This window comes from Lemur catta, chromosome 7 (assembly GCF_020740605.2).
Source record: "Lemur catta isolate mLemCat1 chromosome 7, mLemCat1.pri, whole genome shotgun sequence".
Taxonomy (NCBI): Eukaryota; Metazoa; Chordata; class Mammalia; order Primates; family Lemuridae; genus Lemur; species Lemur catta.
Window position 1 is genome coordinate 96,570,621 of NC_059134.1, and position 17,187 is coordinate 96,587,807.

The 17,187-nt window shown below is 51.3% G+C and overlaps 1 protein-coding gene across 1 annotated transcript in view; it reads left to right on the plus strand.

The window, feature by feature from the left end:
• P2RX3 (purinergic receptor P2X 3) overlaps positions 1–17,187 on the plus strand; it is a 28,142-nt gene that overhangs the window by 8,689 nt on the left and 2,266 nt on the right. The window contains exons 4-8 of the mRNA XM_045558080.1: positions 92–155; positions 870–963; positions 1,238–1,315; positions 1,928–2,069; positions 2,610–2,746. Coding sequence (XP_045414036.1) covers positions 92–155; positions 870–963; positions 1,238–1,315; positions 1,928–2,069; positions 2,610–2,746 — 515 coding nt within the window. The remainder of the gene's footprint in view (positions 1–91; positions 156–869; positions 964–1,237; positions 1,316–1,927; positions 2,070–2,609; positions 2,747–17,187) is intronic.

Here is a 17,187-nt window from a genome sequence, read left to right on the forward strand (position 1 = left end):
GGGAGGGGCCTCCACCCTCCGGAGGCTGCCTGCTGTGGGAGCCAGGCCTGGCCAGGGTCCTTCAGCAGCCTGCGGACCTGTGTGCCCACAGAGTGAGGAGAAGTACCGCTGCGTGTCAGACAGCCAGTGCGGGCCGGAGCGCTTCCCTGGTGGGGGTGAGTGCAGCCCCTTCCCCGCTCCTCACAACCCCAAAGTGTTAGCAGGACCTGGGGGCAGGAACCGCCCCCACCTCCATGGAGGAGAGCCCACCCTAAGAGAGCAAGTGGGAATCAGCCTGTTCCAGATAATTCCGCAGGCATTTATAGAGGCTCCCTGGGTGCCACACCCAGTGGGGTGTATGAAGGTGGCATGGTCCCCACCCCCAGAGGATTTCCCAGTCTAGGGATGATGGTGACAGACAGGGGCACTGCGCTATCCAGGAGATATTAATACAAAGGGGGGCCGGGGGAGGGAGAAAGATCAGTTTGGGGTGGGTGGCACCAAAAGGCTTCCGTGAGGTGACATCTGGGATGGGCCCTGAAGATGAGTAGGATTTGGAGGATAGAGGGGGCTTCGGAAGGGGCATTCCAGGCAGAAGGAATAGCTGCAGCGCAGGCTCAGAGGCAAGGAAGGAAGAGCAAGGATGCCAGGGTCCCGGGGTGGCTGGGACATGAGAACAGAGTGCAGTCACCTCCCTTCGGCTGGGGCCGGGGCTTGGAAGAAGAGGGAGAGGTCGGCTTCTCTTTCCCTGCCTGTGTGCTTGTCCTTTTCCTCCACCTGCCACAGTCCCTGGGAGGGGGGTTGCCTGGGGGTGTCCTTGATGAGGGGTGGGCAGGGCGAAGGGAGTGGAAAGGGCAGGTGTCCCCAGCAGCTGTGGCTCCCCCTTTCAGGGATCCTTACTGGCCGCTGCGTGAACTACAGCTCTGCGCTCCGGACCTGTGAGATCCAGGGCTGGTGCCCCGCCGAGGTGGACACGGTGGAAATGTAAGGCCCTGAGCCAGGTGGGAGGAGCGAGGGCCCCACGTGTGGGAGCCTGTGTCTCTGCGCATCTCTGAGCTGGAGGAGGGCCTGTGGCTCCCCCAGCACTGTCCCTCGCTGGGGTGGGGAAGTGGCCTCAGAACACCTCCTTCCACAGCCCATCTTGCCTGCCCCTCCCTGGGTGCCAGCTCTCAGAGGGCCCTTTATCTGCCAAGGCCCCCTTTGGAGGAGTCCCCCAGGAGAGGTGGCCCCCGGGGCAAAGGCCTCCTGTCGCCCACAGGCCCATCATGATGGAAGCCGAAAACTTCACCATTTTCATCAAGAACAGCATCCGTTTCCCCCTCTTCAATTTTGAGAAGTGAGTCCTCCCTTCCTCTGTAAAGCAGAGATGCAGGCACCCCACCCCACCCCACCTCAGGAGCGGGCAAATGTCCCATCCACCCACCGCCCTGGGGCTCCCAGTCCCAACCTCCCAGTGGGCCTTGACCACTGAGTAGCAGGTGGACTTTGGGGCCAGGTTCTCTGCCAGCCTCCCCGCCCGCGGGCTCAGAACGCAAGTGGGAGTTTTGCTCGGGGCAGGGGAGGTTCCTGGGTCACAGGTGCCTTCAGAGGTCCAGCCGAGGGGCTGGTTCCATTTTATTCCCTACATGAAGCCCACGTGTGGATAACCCTTTTCTCAGGTCAGCCCCCTGCATCACGCATTCATTCCCCGGCTAGAGGGTGGGCATCCGCCCTCCCTGTGCAGAGCGCAGTGCCAGGCCCTGCAGAAGGGCGTGGAGTGCTCAGCAGGGACTCCTGCCCTCCTGGAACCCCAGACTTTGGCTGGGGGAGATCAGTCAGGGACACACATACCCCTCATAGGGGCAGAGGGTGATGAGTGGGACAAGAAAAACGCAGGGAAAGAGGGGAGGGGGAGGCCCGCCCGCTCGCGTTAACCGTGGCCTTGCCTCTCTCCTGTCTTCCTCCCCAGGGGCAACCTCCTTCCCAACCTGACAGCCAGGGACATGAAGACTTGCCGCTTCCACCCTGACAAGGCCCCCTTCTGCCCCATCTTGCGGGTGGGGGACGTGGTCAAATTTGCGGGGCAGGATTTTGCCAAACTGGCCCGCACGGTGAGGACCTAGCACAACCTGAACCGGGAAGCTCAGGCCTCCCCCAGACTCAGGGCCCCCCCAGAGTCGGCTCCCGACCCAACCCCTGGCCCTCCAGCAGGCCCGCGGGGACTGGCAAGGAGCTGCCGCGAGACAGCGTCACCTGGTGGAAGCGCGTGGGGCCCGCAGCTGGCTCTGTGGCCGCATCCTTTGTGTCCACCCCTGCCCGGAACGGTCTTGCCTCCCCTCACCCACTTCCCCCAAGCCTCAGGTTCCCATTCCCGTCTTCACACTTCACCTCAGGGAGAGGCCTCAGATGTCTGGAAAGGGCCACCCAGTGGGAAAGTGTAACTTGGGACCGGAGATTCTAAAGTAGGATCCAGAGGCTCAGTGTTCTCACCCTGGCCGCTGAGCAACATGCGACCAGCCACTGTTCTCCCTGCCTCTTTCCACCTAGGGAATGGAAAGAAATTGTTTCTCATAAATGCCCCACTCCTACCCTGGCCAGGTACAGGGGGTCAGAGGGCCAGGGGAGAGCTCACATCTGGCCCCTTTCTTCAGGGCGGAGTTCTGGGCATCAAGATCGGCTGGGTGTGCGACCTGGACAAGGCCTGGGACCAGTGCATCCCCAGATACTCCTTCACGCGGCTCGACAGCGTTTCTGAGAAGAGCAGCGTCTCCCCAGGCTACAACTTCAGGTAATCCCCTGGGCTCCCTGGGACCTCAGGAGGAGAAGGCAAGGGCTGTTGTAAAGAGCTTCCCGTCCAGCAGCAATGTGTGTTGGGAAGGGAAGGTCCCACGTTCCCACCGCTCAACCCGCCATCAGGTTTTGACTCAAAATCTGGAAGGATTTTCTAACAGCCACGTGGTGATGGTTGGGTGTCTTGGGAGACAATGGCCTCCATCCCTGGAGGGTTCATGCCAGGGGTTCCGGCGCCAGGTCAGTAGTTAGACCAGATGGCCGAGGTCTCTCGAAGTGTTGGGGTTCTGTGATTCTTCTTAGCTCCACCGGCCCTGAAATATAATGTGTCTAAGTAACTCCCATACGGCCCCTTTCCTGTCCAGTGCCTGAATTTTCTAAGGTTTCTCATTCCCCCCAAAAAGGATGATAACTGGTTATCATTTTACTAGATGGCAATTTTGTATTTCTGTCCATAACTAGAACTTTCATGAGTCCCAGATAACAATTATAACTGTTACTAGTTCTTCTTCAATGCCTTTCCAAACAAGAACTCAAACCAGTCTTTATAGTATCCCAATGGCTTTGAGACTTAAGGGATCTTTTGGGGTTTTTTTCCATTTTGAAGAAAGGGAAAGAGAGGAAGCAGGGAACAAACTATCTGGAAGCAGCTGAAAGCCTTTGAGCAAGGCCTTGGCCTTCTCCTGTCCTAATATCCCCCCCCCCACCCCATGAAATGGCGATAGCACGGCTGTGAGGATCCTACTAGCTAATTCATGAAAACTTCGGCTCTCTGTTTTGTGTTTCTCTTAATTTCTTTTCTTTGCCATTCATTTATTGACACATCCATTAAACACTCACGGATTGTCTACTATTGCTAGGGACCATAGATGGTTATCTTAGGTCAGCAGTTCTCCAACACTACTTTTTTTAAAGTTATATTTTATTTTTAAGTGACAAATAATAATTGTATATATTTATAGGGTACAATGTGATGTTTCGATACATGTATACATTGTCGATTTCTCTTAATATTTGAAGATCCTGAAGTTTCTGGCAGGGTCCTGATTAAGTACACAGTGTAATACACTAAACAGGCTAAGTAGAGTAAATGGGCAGTGATCAGGGAAAAAAATATGTGTAAGAATATACACATATTTTCAGTTATATATTCAAAGAATTTGTTACTCAGATGTCCTCTGTTGTAGTGATATTCTCCAATATAATGGCATACGTAGGCCCAAAAAAAAATCATTTCACCCTTTTTTACCCTAATTTGTAGCTTTAAGAAAAAAATCACCCACCCCATTAAGCTTTGTATTTAACAGTTAAAAAATACGTATATTCTCTGGAAAGAAGAATTTTTAAAAATTGAAAGTGCTTTCATAATCAACTCCAAACTTTTAAAAAAATCATAGGAAACAACACATATTTTAAAGTAGGTTAAAAATACTGTTTGGCTCACTGGCAGAAATTGGCATATTTATTCAGTCAGTGCATCACACTGAGATCAATACAAAGGATATTTGTATGGTGGCTTAAAATAGTAACATATTAATAAAATCCTCATGATCTAAAATGCAAGTTTTCATCTTCATAACTTCCCTCTGGCCGTTGGGAATTCTTCAATCCTCCAAGTAACTCATTTGGCAGGAACACTTGTGAAAAATGTAACTATTATGAAGACCCCAAACTACTGGCTTCATACAGTTTTAGAACAGCGTCTAGAAGAATTGGTTTGGAGTTCTTTGTCTCCAGTGCATTGGTCCACAGCTGCCTTCCCTCCCTCCACACCTGGGCACAGCAGGACGTGTGATAGACCTAGTCCTGGATCAGCTTGGGTTGTATTTGGGGAGACAGAACAGAGGGTCTCTAGGACCCTGCTGGCATAATTCCCAGAGGCCTAAGGGAAGCCATCTGAGAGATGTGGGCCCCTCTTTGGACCCCAGGTAACTGATCCCCTCCCCAAAGGCCTCCAGGCCAGAGTTGAAAGGGACAAAGCTGCTTAACTGAACCCTTGTGATTTAAGAGTTTCCAGAGGGCCCAAGAAACAGCCCTGACGTGGGGAAACATCTAACATCCATGGCAAGCAGAGGGCTCTGCCCGAGCCCCCCCAACCCCCTCCACCTGGATGCCCCAACCACCCTCATGCTGCCTTCAAGCCACTGGCACCACACTGACACCCAAGGCCTAGCTGAGAGCCCACGTGTGGAAGGCTGCAAGGCCACCTTTCTGAGTCCTCGAATAAGAGACAAAAGGTCACAAAGCCAGGTTCAGGGCAGGCCACAGTATGGTTTCTATGATATGGTTAAATGTACGCTGTTCTTTAGAATCTCACAAAACCACTTATCAGTAGGAATGATGCTGGTTGCCCCATGTGCAAAGCATTTTGTGTGCTTTGGCTCATTGTTCCGTACCCACCCTACAAAATAGGTGCTCCAGTGCTCCCACTTTACAGATGAGAAAACGGAGGCTCACAGAGTTGAATAAGGTTCTCAAAGTCACAGAGAGAGTAACTGTGGGAGGCTGGATGCAAAACATATTTTCCGAGACGATCTCCACCCAGCCGGTAAGGCTTGGGACATTTGCACTTGTAAATCTTCAGAAAAACATGCCTGTGTGGTTGATACTCTCATCCCTGCTTAAAAACAAAGAATCTGAGTTCCAGAGAGGCTAAAAGACTAGCAGATGCTGGCGGCATAATTCATAGCCCGGCCTTTTGTCTCCCAAACAAATTCATTTGCCTCTCCCTCCAACAGAGGCCAGATTTTTCAACGTGTTTGCTCTGGAGGGAAAGGAATTATTCAGCCAAGATTTGGCCTTGTTTTAATCTGCAAACTCAGACATCCAGAGGCAGCTAGAGATTCACATTTCCATCACTAATTACTTCTGCAGCTCCTTTGCAAATGCCACCCCCTCCCCTTCTTTGCGCAGCTCTTTGCCTGCAGAATCCGAGATTCCAAGAATTTATAGCTGTTGAAGAGCCCTTGGAGACACCTAGACTGAGGTGGTCATTTTACAGATGAGGAAGCAGAAGCTCCAAAGGGGAAGTGACTTGTCCAAGGTCACAGGTGCATCTTAGAGTAGCCTTAGAGGTCACTGGATCCCAACTTCTACATCATGTCTCTGTGACACAGCCACAGACGAGGTGGCCTGTCCGTCATTGCATGGCTTCAGTCATTGGAAAGGTGGCCTCACATTGAGCCAACACGTGTCTCCCTTCAACTCCTACCTAGTGTACTTGGTGCTGTCCATCTACGTTAATCTTTATTTGTGTGACCCCTAAAGGTTTCTGCTCTTCTCCTACCTGCTCTTCTCCTACCTGGTTTCTGCTCTTCTCCTCCTCCTCAGTCTATTCTGCACGGCTAAAAGATTCCGTGGGCCGTTTTAGTATTTTTATGAAGCCTCTTTCCAAGTACATTGAGAGTGCAGTTGGTGGGGTCATCTGGATTTGTAGCGGACAAAGTGTAGCATTTCTAAAAATGAGACCCAGTAGGAGTCACCAGTTCAATGGTGCACAGGTGAGAGACGCCGCCAGCAGCACCCGGAATCTCAGACAAGGGGCTCTGCGCCGGGGGCCAGGTTCCTGCCGCCCAGGTGGACCCTTGGTTCACCCGGGCAGGATTTTAACCAGAGCACTGTGTTCTCCAGGCAGGCAGGGTTATGAGTGTGCGTGTGCACGTGTGCGTTAGAGAGTGGGTGTGTTTGTCAGGGATGTGTGAGGCTGAGAGTGAGTGTGTCAGTGTGTCAGTGTGTGAGTGAATGTGTGAGCGTACAGGCATTGATGGTGCAATGACAGATTAAAAATACTGAATCCATCAGGGTCCCAGCAGGAAACAGATGGCACATTCAAACTGGGTAATTTGAGGCAAGTTTACTAAAGGGACTGTTTCAAAGGTGTATGGAAACCACAGAGGGGAGTGCCCTGCCTGGAACAGTAACAGGACCTTGGTCTGAAGGGGCGAGGGGAGGAAGCCATCACCGGAACCTGGAGACAGACAGAGCTGTGAGCAGAGGGCAGCCTGGAGGGGTGGCTGTGACCCAGTCAAGTCCCACCAGAAGCCAGAGCTGAGGCAAAGCAGCCCACTGAGGCAGCCCAGGGTGGATGAGGAAGGGAGGAGTGTGGATCCAAGTGGCACCTGCAGAATTGTTCACAATTGTTCACAATTTTCATTTGTGAAATCATAGCCCTTCATTAACTTTCAGAGGCCCCTAACCTCTTTATTCCCTTGAATAAATCAGGGACCATTGCCCAAGAAAAATGCATGTATTCACAGACATGAGCAATTTTGCAGACAATTTCTTTTTTTTAAAGGATGCTTTGTATTTCTACGATTAAGATATAAATGCATTCTCAGATTGATAAATCCGAGCCATACTGATATACACAAAATAATGACATGGGAACTCTCCTTCAATCCTCCAGGCCTGCTCCCCTTGCAGGAAGGTAACATCGGGACAGTTTAGTGAGTTTCCTTTCAGTCTTTTTCTATGTGTTTATATTTATGCAGCATAAAATTCCAGGAGTATGAGGACCTCTAAAAGCCTATTCGTGGACCTCAGATTAAGAGCCCTGGAGTTAAGTTTTCAAAGCCCTTTCACATCTACTTTTTGTTTGTTTTAAGAGATGAGGACTTGCTCTGTTGCCCAGGCTGGGGTGCAGCGATAATAGCTCACTGAAGCCTTGAACTCCTTTGGCCTCAAGCCATCCTCCTGCCTCTGCCTCCCATGTAGCTGGGGCTACAGGTGCATGCCACCATGCCTGGCTAATTTTTTTAATTTTTTGTTAAAGACAGGGTCTTACTATGTTACTCAGGCTGGTCTCAGAAATCCAGGCCTCAAGCAATCCTCCCACCTTGGCCTCCCAAAGTGCTGGGATTACAGGCATGAACCACTGTACCTGGCCCACACCTGTTTTTGACAGGATTCAGGCTTACCATCCACCCCAATGGTAGGCTCAGAAAGATTTTGAGATTCTTGAGATCATACAGCCTAATTAAGAGGCGCATCAGGATGCAAACCCAGGAACTTGATCTATATCCATCGCTCTTAGCACACCTTCCACCATCACAGGACTTGCAAAAAAAAAAAAAGCTGTAAGAGATATACCCGGTGGTGATTGCTGGAGTGATTGATGGGAGAGAAGCAAAACAGTGCATTTAGCAATGCCTGATTTATTGTTTCTACACTGTGAGTTCCTAAGACAGCTTTGCTACTAAAAGGCAACACAGTTTTGGATTTCGTCTCTTGGTGTCTGGGACAAAAAAACACTTGTTCAGCTGCTAGATGTTCCTGGTGCAGTAGGTGTTTCTAGTGATCGTCTCGTGTTGGAAATATACCCACAGCAGCTTTCATGGAGCTCTAAGAGTTGGCGCCCGTTCCACTTCCATGCAGAAACGTGTGGATCAGCAAGATCTTAGGCCAATTGACAGAGACAGAATTGAAGTACACCCTTGGCTTTGATCACTCTCTCTACAATCTGGATTTTTCTCCTTCCAAAAGTCATAGAATATGTGTTAAAAGCAGCCATCACCATCATTTCCACAGAAACACTTGAAGGCTCTCTTCCACGGGGGATGCATTTGCTTGAATTCTCATGATCCGTTTTCTTCTTCACCTTCTTCGTCAGGTTTCAGTGGGAGGTGAGGCGATGAGAGCGATCCTGCATTTACACAGCCCTTTATAACGTTCATGTCTACCCGATCCTCACAACAACCAGTATTATTGGGACAAAATATTAGCTAACATCCACTGAGCATTTACCAATGAGCCAGGGACTTGGCAAGTGCTCTGCGTGGAGCATCTCGTCGACCCTGAAGAGAGAGCATTTTGCAGCTGGAAAGCTGAGGCTCAGGGGTTTCACTGACCTGCCCAGGGCCACACAGCTTCTACTGCTGGAGCGGGAATTCAAACCCCAGCAGCCTGACTCCAGAGCCTGCGCTTGCAACCACAAGTATCCTGGTAGGACCAATGTGGTTACCCCCACTTTACAGATGAGGAAACTGAGGCCAAGAAGATCACTTCCGGGAGCAGACAGCTAGTCACCTGACTCTCAGGTACATCTTCTGGCTCCACGTCTGTTGATCTTTCCCCACCTCCTTAATTAAAGATAAATTAATAGTAATACATTTTTTAAAAGATCAATAACAAACCATTTTTAAATGTCTGCCTTTGCAGTTGATTAGTTTCCTGGAATACGGGTAGGTAAGCATGGCTTTGGGCTTTCTGTAAGGGGAGGAGTTCCAGCCTGCTCAAAGAGGTTGCCCCACCCTGATGCAGAGTCTGCCAGGAGATATTTTCCTATCAGCATGAAATCAACTGTAAAAGTGTATTTCAGCTGGCAAATTTACTTTTCACCAGGCAAAGCTTTGCTGAGAACACCACCTCCTTTACTAAGAAACCCAAATTCCAGGCCCAAGTTTTCCCTTGCAAGTTGAACCAGGCTCCCGGCAAGTTTGTTGCTGTTTTTCCTGCTGCTACAACAGTTACGTGTCCCTGCTTTAGGAAGGAATTTCCACCACTCTATCTGAGGATGGATCATTTCTAAACAGTGAGAGCTTCCAGGGGATTTGTACATCGTGATGAAAACCCTTCTCCATTCAGCAAACGTTTATTGACTGCTGCAAATGTCAGCTCAGCATGGGGAAGCGCTTCTAACAGTTGGAGCTAGCCAAAGCTACAACCGGGCTGCTCCTACAGGTAGTGAGGTTCCTTGGGCATCAGCAGGGAACCCCCTCATGGATAATGTGGGGAGAACTTTCAAGGTCTCTTCCAACTTCCAGCTTATGTCATGTGCTGGGCTTTGTGGCTGATACAGAGATGAGCCAGACCAGTTCCTAGAATCAAGGGAGTTTTAATTTAGTGGAAATGACAAATCTGAACCCAAATAACAAAAATGTTTATACAAAAAAATATTCTGTGCTGCGGCAAGCCAAGGATAATAAAGATGGGGCAGAGGAGAAACAGAGAGAGCCCAGGCTGTGGGCTAGGGTTTAGGCCATGCCATGGACGCTCAGTGGGACTGTAAGCAATTCTCATCCCCTCTGTGGGCCTCAGTTTCCTCCTCTGTAAAATGGGCTTGTTAAACGTAGTAATCTCTGAGTCCCTTCAAGCTCCACAAGTCTGAATCCGTGTGTGTGGGTGTCTGGGGAAGGGCTTTGGGAACTCGGGCTGCTGAAGCATTCACTATTATTTATAGACCTCTCACGTTGGAATGGAGCTCCAGCCCTGCCCTGCAGAAGCACGTCTGACAAATGATTTATTACGGTAATTGACGTTTGTACTTACTCATTCTTTATCTATTGCTGCTAATGGCACAAGGAAGCACAGGCACGCACAATTTGGTCCTGTGCTGGGGGTGTTTTGTCTGGCTACAGAACAGATGTGTCAGTGAAGGTCCCAGCGGGAAAGAACATTCAGCCAGGGTTCATGGAGAAACTTACACAACAGGAACCAACACAGAGGCACTCGGGCACGACCAAAGTGGGAAGCTGTTACCAGCCCAGGCCCGCAGCCGCCGTAGCAGAAATGGGAGCCTGGTTTTGCCAGAGTGACACAGCCATGGCAAAACCAGGGCAAAGCAGGGAGGCAGTGAACGGAACCATAACCCCCACCTCTTTCCTTCCTGCCTCTGCTCCCCTGCAGACCAACCCCTCAGAAACCAGAGTGGGGGAGAGCCAGGGAATGTAGCCCGTAGAGGACAGCCTGCAGGACTCCCGAGACCAGAGTCAGGGTCTAGGAACACGTGCAGGGCAAGCAGCCCCCCCCCCCAGGTAACCATCCCCACTTTCCTTCCAGTGCCTGGGCTCAGGTGGCCCTTCCAGCTGGGCCATCAGAGAAGCTCCTGGCCAAGACAACTCCAGCCCTGACCGCGCCCTGGGGGCTTCTTTCCCCTTCCCCAGCTCAGCGCTAGCAGGTGTCTGGGCTCTGTTCTCTCTGATACTTAATGGCATCCACGTAGGCACAGCCATGCTGTGCTTCCCTCCACAGCTGAGGTGTTTTCCTAGGGAAGCAGCAGGGGTAAGCAGGTGCTTTGGATTCAAGCGGCCCAGGTTCAGACCCCAGCTGTAGCCCTGCAGGCCCAGTAGCCTGAGCACTGCTGTACTTTTCTCCAGCCTGTAAAATCAGGACAGTGTTGCCTGATGACCAATAGATAATACTAATTAAAAGCTGTGTGCCAGGTACTGTGCTCAGCCTCCACATCCAGTAGCTCATTTAATCCTCTCAACAACCCTACATCTATTGCTTTTCTCTCCATTTTACAGATAGGGAAACTGAGACCCAGAGAGGTAATTTGCCCAAGGTCATATACATGAATTCAGGTGGCAAAGGCAGGACTGTCTCATTTCAAGGTCCCTAAGCCCCCAGCTACCGCTTGGCACTGTTGTTTGTTTTGAGGCCTAAATGAAATAATGGGCATGGAATCCTCTAGCCTGGTGCTTAGCAGGAGTGAGTGCTCCGCATATATTATTTACCTCCTCTTTCCCCATTTCCTCGGTACAGGGCCTGGCTCCCACCAAGAGCACCTACTTTTCCGCCTAGACAGCTGCCGTATCTAAATGTTTTCTGTTTGGTAGAGAAACAGCCTGCAGTTGCCACCTTACCTAGCTCTACCTGCAGAGTTGGGAGCATTTGGAGAAGTCAAGGTCAGCAGGATGGAGCCCTGAGGACGGCATTCCTAAACCCAATCTTTGAGATGTCCAGAACCTCAGAAATTCGTTCTCCCAGCAGGCATCTACTCACCGCTCACTGTGGCCACTGGGCCTTTGGGCAAACAGAGACAGTGAGACGTGGCTCATAGTCCATGGTCCAAATGATAACTGCAGTCTGGTGTGGCAGACACTGTAGTGGAGGCCTGAGTCCTAGTGGGGACAGGAAAGCCCAGGGGCTTTCCCAGCTCAGCTGGCAAACAGCTCCCTGGTGGAAAGGAAAACAAAACCCTGCTTTGTAGTGTTCACCAATTTCCGGTGGTGTGAACACCACCATGGCCAATTTCAGACTACAAGCATGAAGCCACTAAACGTGGAATTGGGAAGGGACACACACAGTTGGCTCTGCCAGCTGGGGCGTGCGGAGGCAGCCTCTCCACTTCCATTAGTTCCCACCCTCCAGCTTCTTCAGAAACACCCTGTCCTTTCCCAGGAGAGAGCTTGCAGTTCCCTCCGCCTGGAAAGCTGCTCTGGCCTCTGCCCTTCTTGCCTTTTAACCCCTTCTCCTCCAAGTGTCAGCTTTAGTGTCACTGTCACACGAAGCCTGGCCTGACCCCAGCCTAACTGGGCCCATAGAGCGGTGCTCCTCTCCTCCCAGCCTTTCCTTGTGTCTAATGTTAGCTGTGCATGGGATTGTGGGATTAGTGCATATTTCTCTCCCTCTCATGAGAGCCGAGCTCAGCAATGCATCCGCAGTGCCTAGCGCAGTGTCCAGCACAGAGTGGGTGTGCTCTAAATATTTGTTGAATGCTGAAAGAATGAGAGGCCATCTGAGCGGGGCCCTAATGGATGAATAGGAGTTTGCAAGGTGGAATAGAGGAGTAGAGGGGAGCAGTGGGCAGAAGCAGAGAGGTCCATGTCTATGGAGTGTGTTCAGGAAATAGAGGTAGTCTGGTGAGACTGGAACTTGAGTGTGTGGGGGGACCTGCAGATGAGGCAGGTGGCCTGGCCCAGCTTGAGAGGGACCAATGGTGGTGTCATTCTCACCAACCCCATTTCCCAGCCAAGAAAACCAAAGCTATCTGGTAAGAATCAGAGGACTTGGGAGAAACCAAGGAATAGCTCAGCCCTCCCCCTTTTCAGATGGGGAGGCTGGGGGTCATCCCGACACTGCGTGGCTCTTCTGTGCTTCCTGTTCTACTCTCAGTCAGTGACTCTCTGGCTGTGAAGTCCCAGAGGCTAGCAAATGCCAAAGGGACCTCCAGCTAGAGAACAGAAAGAAATTAGTCAGGACCTAACAGAAATCAGGCAACAGAAAGAATAATCTCGAATGCTAGCTAAGGGTGTGGGCTCTGCAGCTGACGCCTGGGTCTGAATCCCAGCTTCACTCACTGTTGGTTTTGTGACCTCAGACGAGCAGCTTAACCTCTCTGGTCCTGACTCCTTGGCTTTGAAATGGAAATCACAGCAGAACTTAATTTCATGGCTTGGCTGTGAGCATAAAACAAGCTAATGAGTATAAAGCCCTTAGCACAATGCCGGGCACAGAGTAAGCGCTCAATATATGGTGGCTGTTATCATCGCTAATTGTCCTCAGGACTCAAAAGAGTATAACGGTTAAAGTAAATGTAGAAGTTATTTCATTTTATCCTGATGCTAGGCTAGGATAAGAAAGAAAACGGACATGTTTTAAGCACTTAAAATATGTGGGCACTCTCTCAACTCATCCTCCTCCTGGCCCTTTCTCTTCCCACTTTCAGCGTAGGTAACAAGCTCAGAGAGGTGGAGTGACTTGTGCAGGGTCAAGAAGCTAATTCACGACAGATGGCCATCGGCCATCGTACCACACCCAGCTCCCCTAGGGTCTTCTTACGAGGCTTGAATCTAGGATGTAGCATCGTGGAAACTTGCCTTCTCTCTGTCTAAACCTGAGTAACTCCCCAGCTTCAATTCATTCTTTGTCCTTTGGCAAATTATTTCTCCTTCCTGAGCCTCAATCTTCCCAGCTGTGAAGTCTTGGGAATTTGTAACAGTCAGGGTTAGTGTTGCTAATTGCTGTAACAAACAAACCCCTCGTCTCAGTGGCTTAACACAAAGATGTATTTCTTGCTCCTGGCTCAGCGCACTGTGGGCCGGTGGGGGGTGGGCAATGGAGAGCTCCACCCATTCAGGGATCTGGGCTCCTGCCATCTTGACTCAGTCTACCCTAGGGCCTCAGAGTCCTCCCCTGGCTCCAGAGCAACTGGCTATCAGGTGAGGACAGGGAGGATGTGGAAGGTAGACTCCTCTAAACCACCTCAGCACAGACGTAACAAACCTCACTTCCATTCCCGTTTCATTGACAGGGATAGTCATGGGGCCCCAGCTAGGTGCAAAGGCCTGCGAAACATGCTCCAATCACGTGCAAAGAGAGGAGATAACCCAGACCCTGGTGACCACTGAGCCATCTCTGCCGCACGGGTGGGCCAGAGTCTGTGATCCCCACCGACCACACTGGAGTGCAGAAGTTGGGGCTCCCGGTTCAATCCCCGGTCTGCAGCCTGGGCCTGCCCTCCCTGCGCTCTGTTCCTCTTCCCTCACCCAGGAAGAGAACCCGTCCCTGCCAAGCCTCCTCACAGGGTGGGTGGTTGGTGAGATAATGATCTTACCATGCTTATTGCCTCTTGGAAGGCAGGTGCTGGAGAAAAATCAAGTCCGCTTTGATTTTTCTCCCTGTTCCTTTCACATTCCTTCCCAGGATAAATTTAGCCAGCCCTCGCTTTGAACAGCAGTGCCCGGGATGCGACTTTTTGTTCCCGGAGTCGATGTCAGAGCCATTTTCATGGTTGCAGCCTTAGGCCAGCAATGAAGACTTCAGCACCACAGGCCCAGCCTCTGCCCTGCCCCCAACGTCTGCGACCCACCTTTTCACCCCTGCCCAGTCCCCATGGGCAGCAGTTGCCACATCTCTGAGACAAGGGCCTTGAATTCTTCAGTGATGTGAGACAGAACACAGGATGTGGAAGGGCTTTGAGATCTTGCACAAGGGCTGCCCCGTCCTTACCAGCCACCTAGAGCTCAGAGGCAGGACAGCTCAGGGGGCACGAGCATGGGCTCTGGGGGCGTCAGTATGGGTGGGAAGCCTGGCTCAGGCCAGTTACCTTCTCATCTGTCTCCTCACCTGTGACGTGGGTCACCAACAGTGTGGTCTTCATGAGATTAATGGAGACGCTTATATCGAGGGATCTGCCTCTATTTCTGGGGCTCTATAAACAGTGGGTGTGGAGATGGTGATGGTCTATACCCTCGGCCCAACCTGAGTGCCACAGTGAGGACTTCCTGGGGCCTTCTGCCCAGTCCAGATGCTTCTTTCCTAGACTTCTTTACAATAATCTGAAAGCCTCTTGGAGAATGATGTTCTTGGACCTCATCATCTTTGTAGATGTGGCATCCTTTCAGGTGTCTGTCCTGCTGTTCTCCTGCTGCTGCGACTAGAATTCATTCTGTTTTGCCTTATTGTGAAGCTCCCCTCCCCCACCACCCAGACCGTAACCGACCACAGTTTTGAAGACAGGTGAGCCCCTCCCGTCTTTCCCCGACCTCCAAGGCTCCTTCCACGTAGGTGGTTGCACTCCTCTCAGGCCCCTTCCTGGGGCCACTGTCATGTCGACTCTGGGCCTTTCTCTCGAGAAGATCCTCTGGCCTCCCTGCCTCCCCCTTCGGTGGCAAAGTGCGCAGGCAAACACTTCCCGGGTCAGGCTCTCCCGGAAACCTTTTTCTCACTGAGTAGTTTCCAGCCTTACTCGGGCAACAGGTGCTTCGCTCCGGCACACAGCTCCGGCCCTGCCCACACTCGGGCAGAGACAGGAGATGTGCCACCTGTTCTCTGCATTCCTTCCCGACCCAGATAAAGCTCTCTAGGCCTGAACTTCCCCCTCTGTAAAATGGGGGTGGTGAGGGTGGTTGTCCTGAGAGGAAACAGTGGGTGGCCTCAAAAGGGGTGCCTGAATGGACTGTGCACAAAGGTGCACTCATGGCAAAGGGCACCAGCAATGCTGGTGAAGGACCTCAGAGCTGGCAACGTGGGCCACCTGCTATCACCTAGGCTGGCAAGGGCAAGGGCGCTGGGGAGCAGTTCCCAGAACCTGCAGAGCTAAGCCACTGGTAGAGGCTCAGCAGACTGAACACCCTGCACCTTTTTTTCCACCCACCCTCTGATCTCCCGTCAGGGCCTGCCACCGGCTGAACACACCTGGAAATGGAGGGCAGGGAGCTTGGTGGAATTAGTCTCTGCAAAACAGACTCCCAGGGCCCAGTGCCAGGCAGAGAAGGAGCAGAGAATGGGCGTGTAAGCAGACAGAATACCTAACAAAAGAATCTCGACCATGCCCGGCTAGAAGGGCTGGTCTCAGCAAGTGCTTACGCTTCTCCCCAACAGACCAGCGAGGGGCGCGTGAGCACACCCACTCTTATAGACGTGGAAACTAAACACCCTAAGGGCTAAGTAACACAAAAGGCCAAGCTGCTAGCCAGGTGCAGCCAGGATTTAGGCTCCTTTCTGCCTGACTCCACAGTTCCCCGCAACCAGATGGTGGCAAGAGCAGACAGTGGCCGATGTTTTGTGATTTAAGGTGACCCTTCCCCATCATATATTTTCTTCCTCCCGCACCTGTAATCCCTCCATTATTAATGCACCTGGGCCGAGTGTACCCTTCTACCTGGCGTACAGTTTCAAATGCAGATATCTCCGGGAGGAGTAGCACATCAATCATTGAACACTTTGAGGGAATGAGTTTCCAGAACCCTGCTGGGAGAGGCCTGGGAAGCTGTGGGAACCTGTGGGGACTGGAAATGCTGAAAGGGACGTACCAGATAAGAGCGATGTCGACTCCAGACCGTGAAGGAGCTTTGTGGGCCCTTTGACTCCCAGCATCTCACTCAATCCTGGCCACTTTCCAAGGATACTGACTTCAAGGGCCCGTTTTACAGCTGGGGGGCAGTAGCCCAAAGAGATTACACTTGGCTAATGTTAGAATTTTGCCTGTGATGGGCACAGCCACATGGGAACATGCACTGGCTTTAGAAGCCAAAAACTGATGCAGTTCGAATCCCAAGTCCAGCGCTTAATAGCTGCAAAACTATAGGCAAATCTCTTCCCCACCACAGGCATCTGCAAAATGCGGGTATGAACACTCACCTCTTCGTGTTAAACACCCACCTCAGATCATTCTCCTAAGACCCCAGCGTAGTACACGGCGCCCAGCAGCCAAGGCAGAGAAGGTGTAGAGGTCAAAGTCTTGAACCTGGGCAAATCTAGCACTGGGTCTTGCTGGCTGGGAATTCCTGGACAAGCCACCTAACCCCCTTGGAGTCTCATTTGAGAAACAGAGCAGCACATGCCTGTCTGTATTAGTCTGTTTTCTGTTTATAATAGCTGAATCTGAGTAATTTATAAAGAAAAGGAATTTATTTCTTACTGTTATGGAGGCTGATAAGTCCAAGGTCGAGGAGCCACATCTGGTGAGAATCTTCTTGATTGTGGGGACTCTGCAGTCTCGAGGTGGCACAGGGTACCAAGGGGACTGAGCGTGCTAATGTGCTAGCTCAGGTCTCTTCTCCTCTTGTTACAGAGCCACCAGTTCCCCTCCCACCATAGCCCATTAATCCATGGAGCCATGAATGGATTAATCCATCTATGAGGGCAGAGCCTTCACGATCCAATCACCTCTTAAAGGCCCTGCCTCTCAATACTGCCACACGGGGATTAAATTTCAACATGAGTTTTGGAGGGGATATTCAAGCCATAGCACTATCCCATAGGTTGGTTGCACAG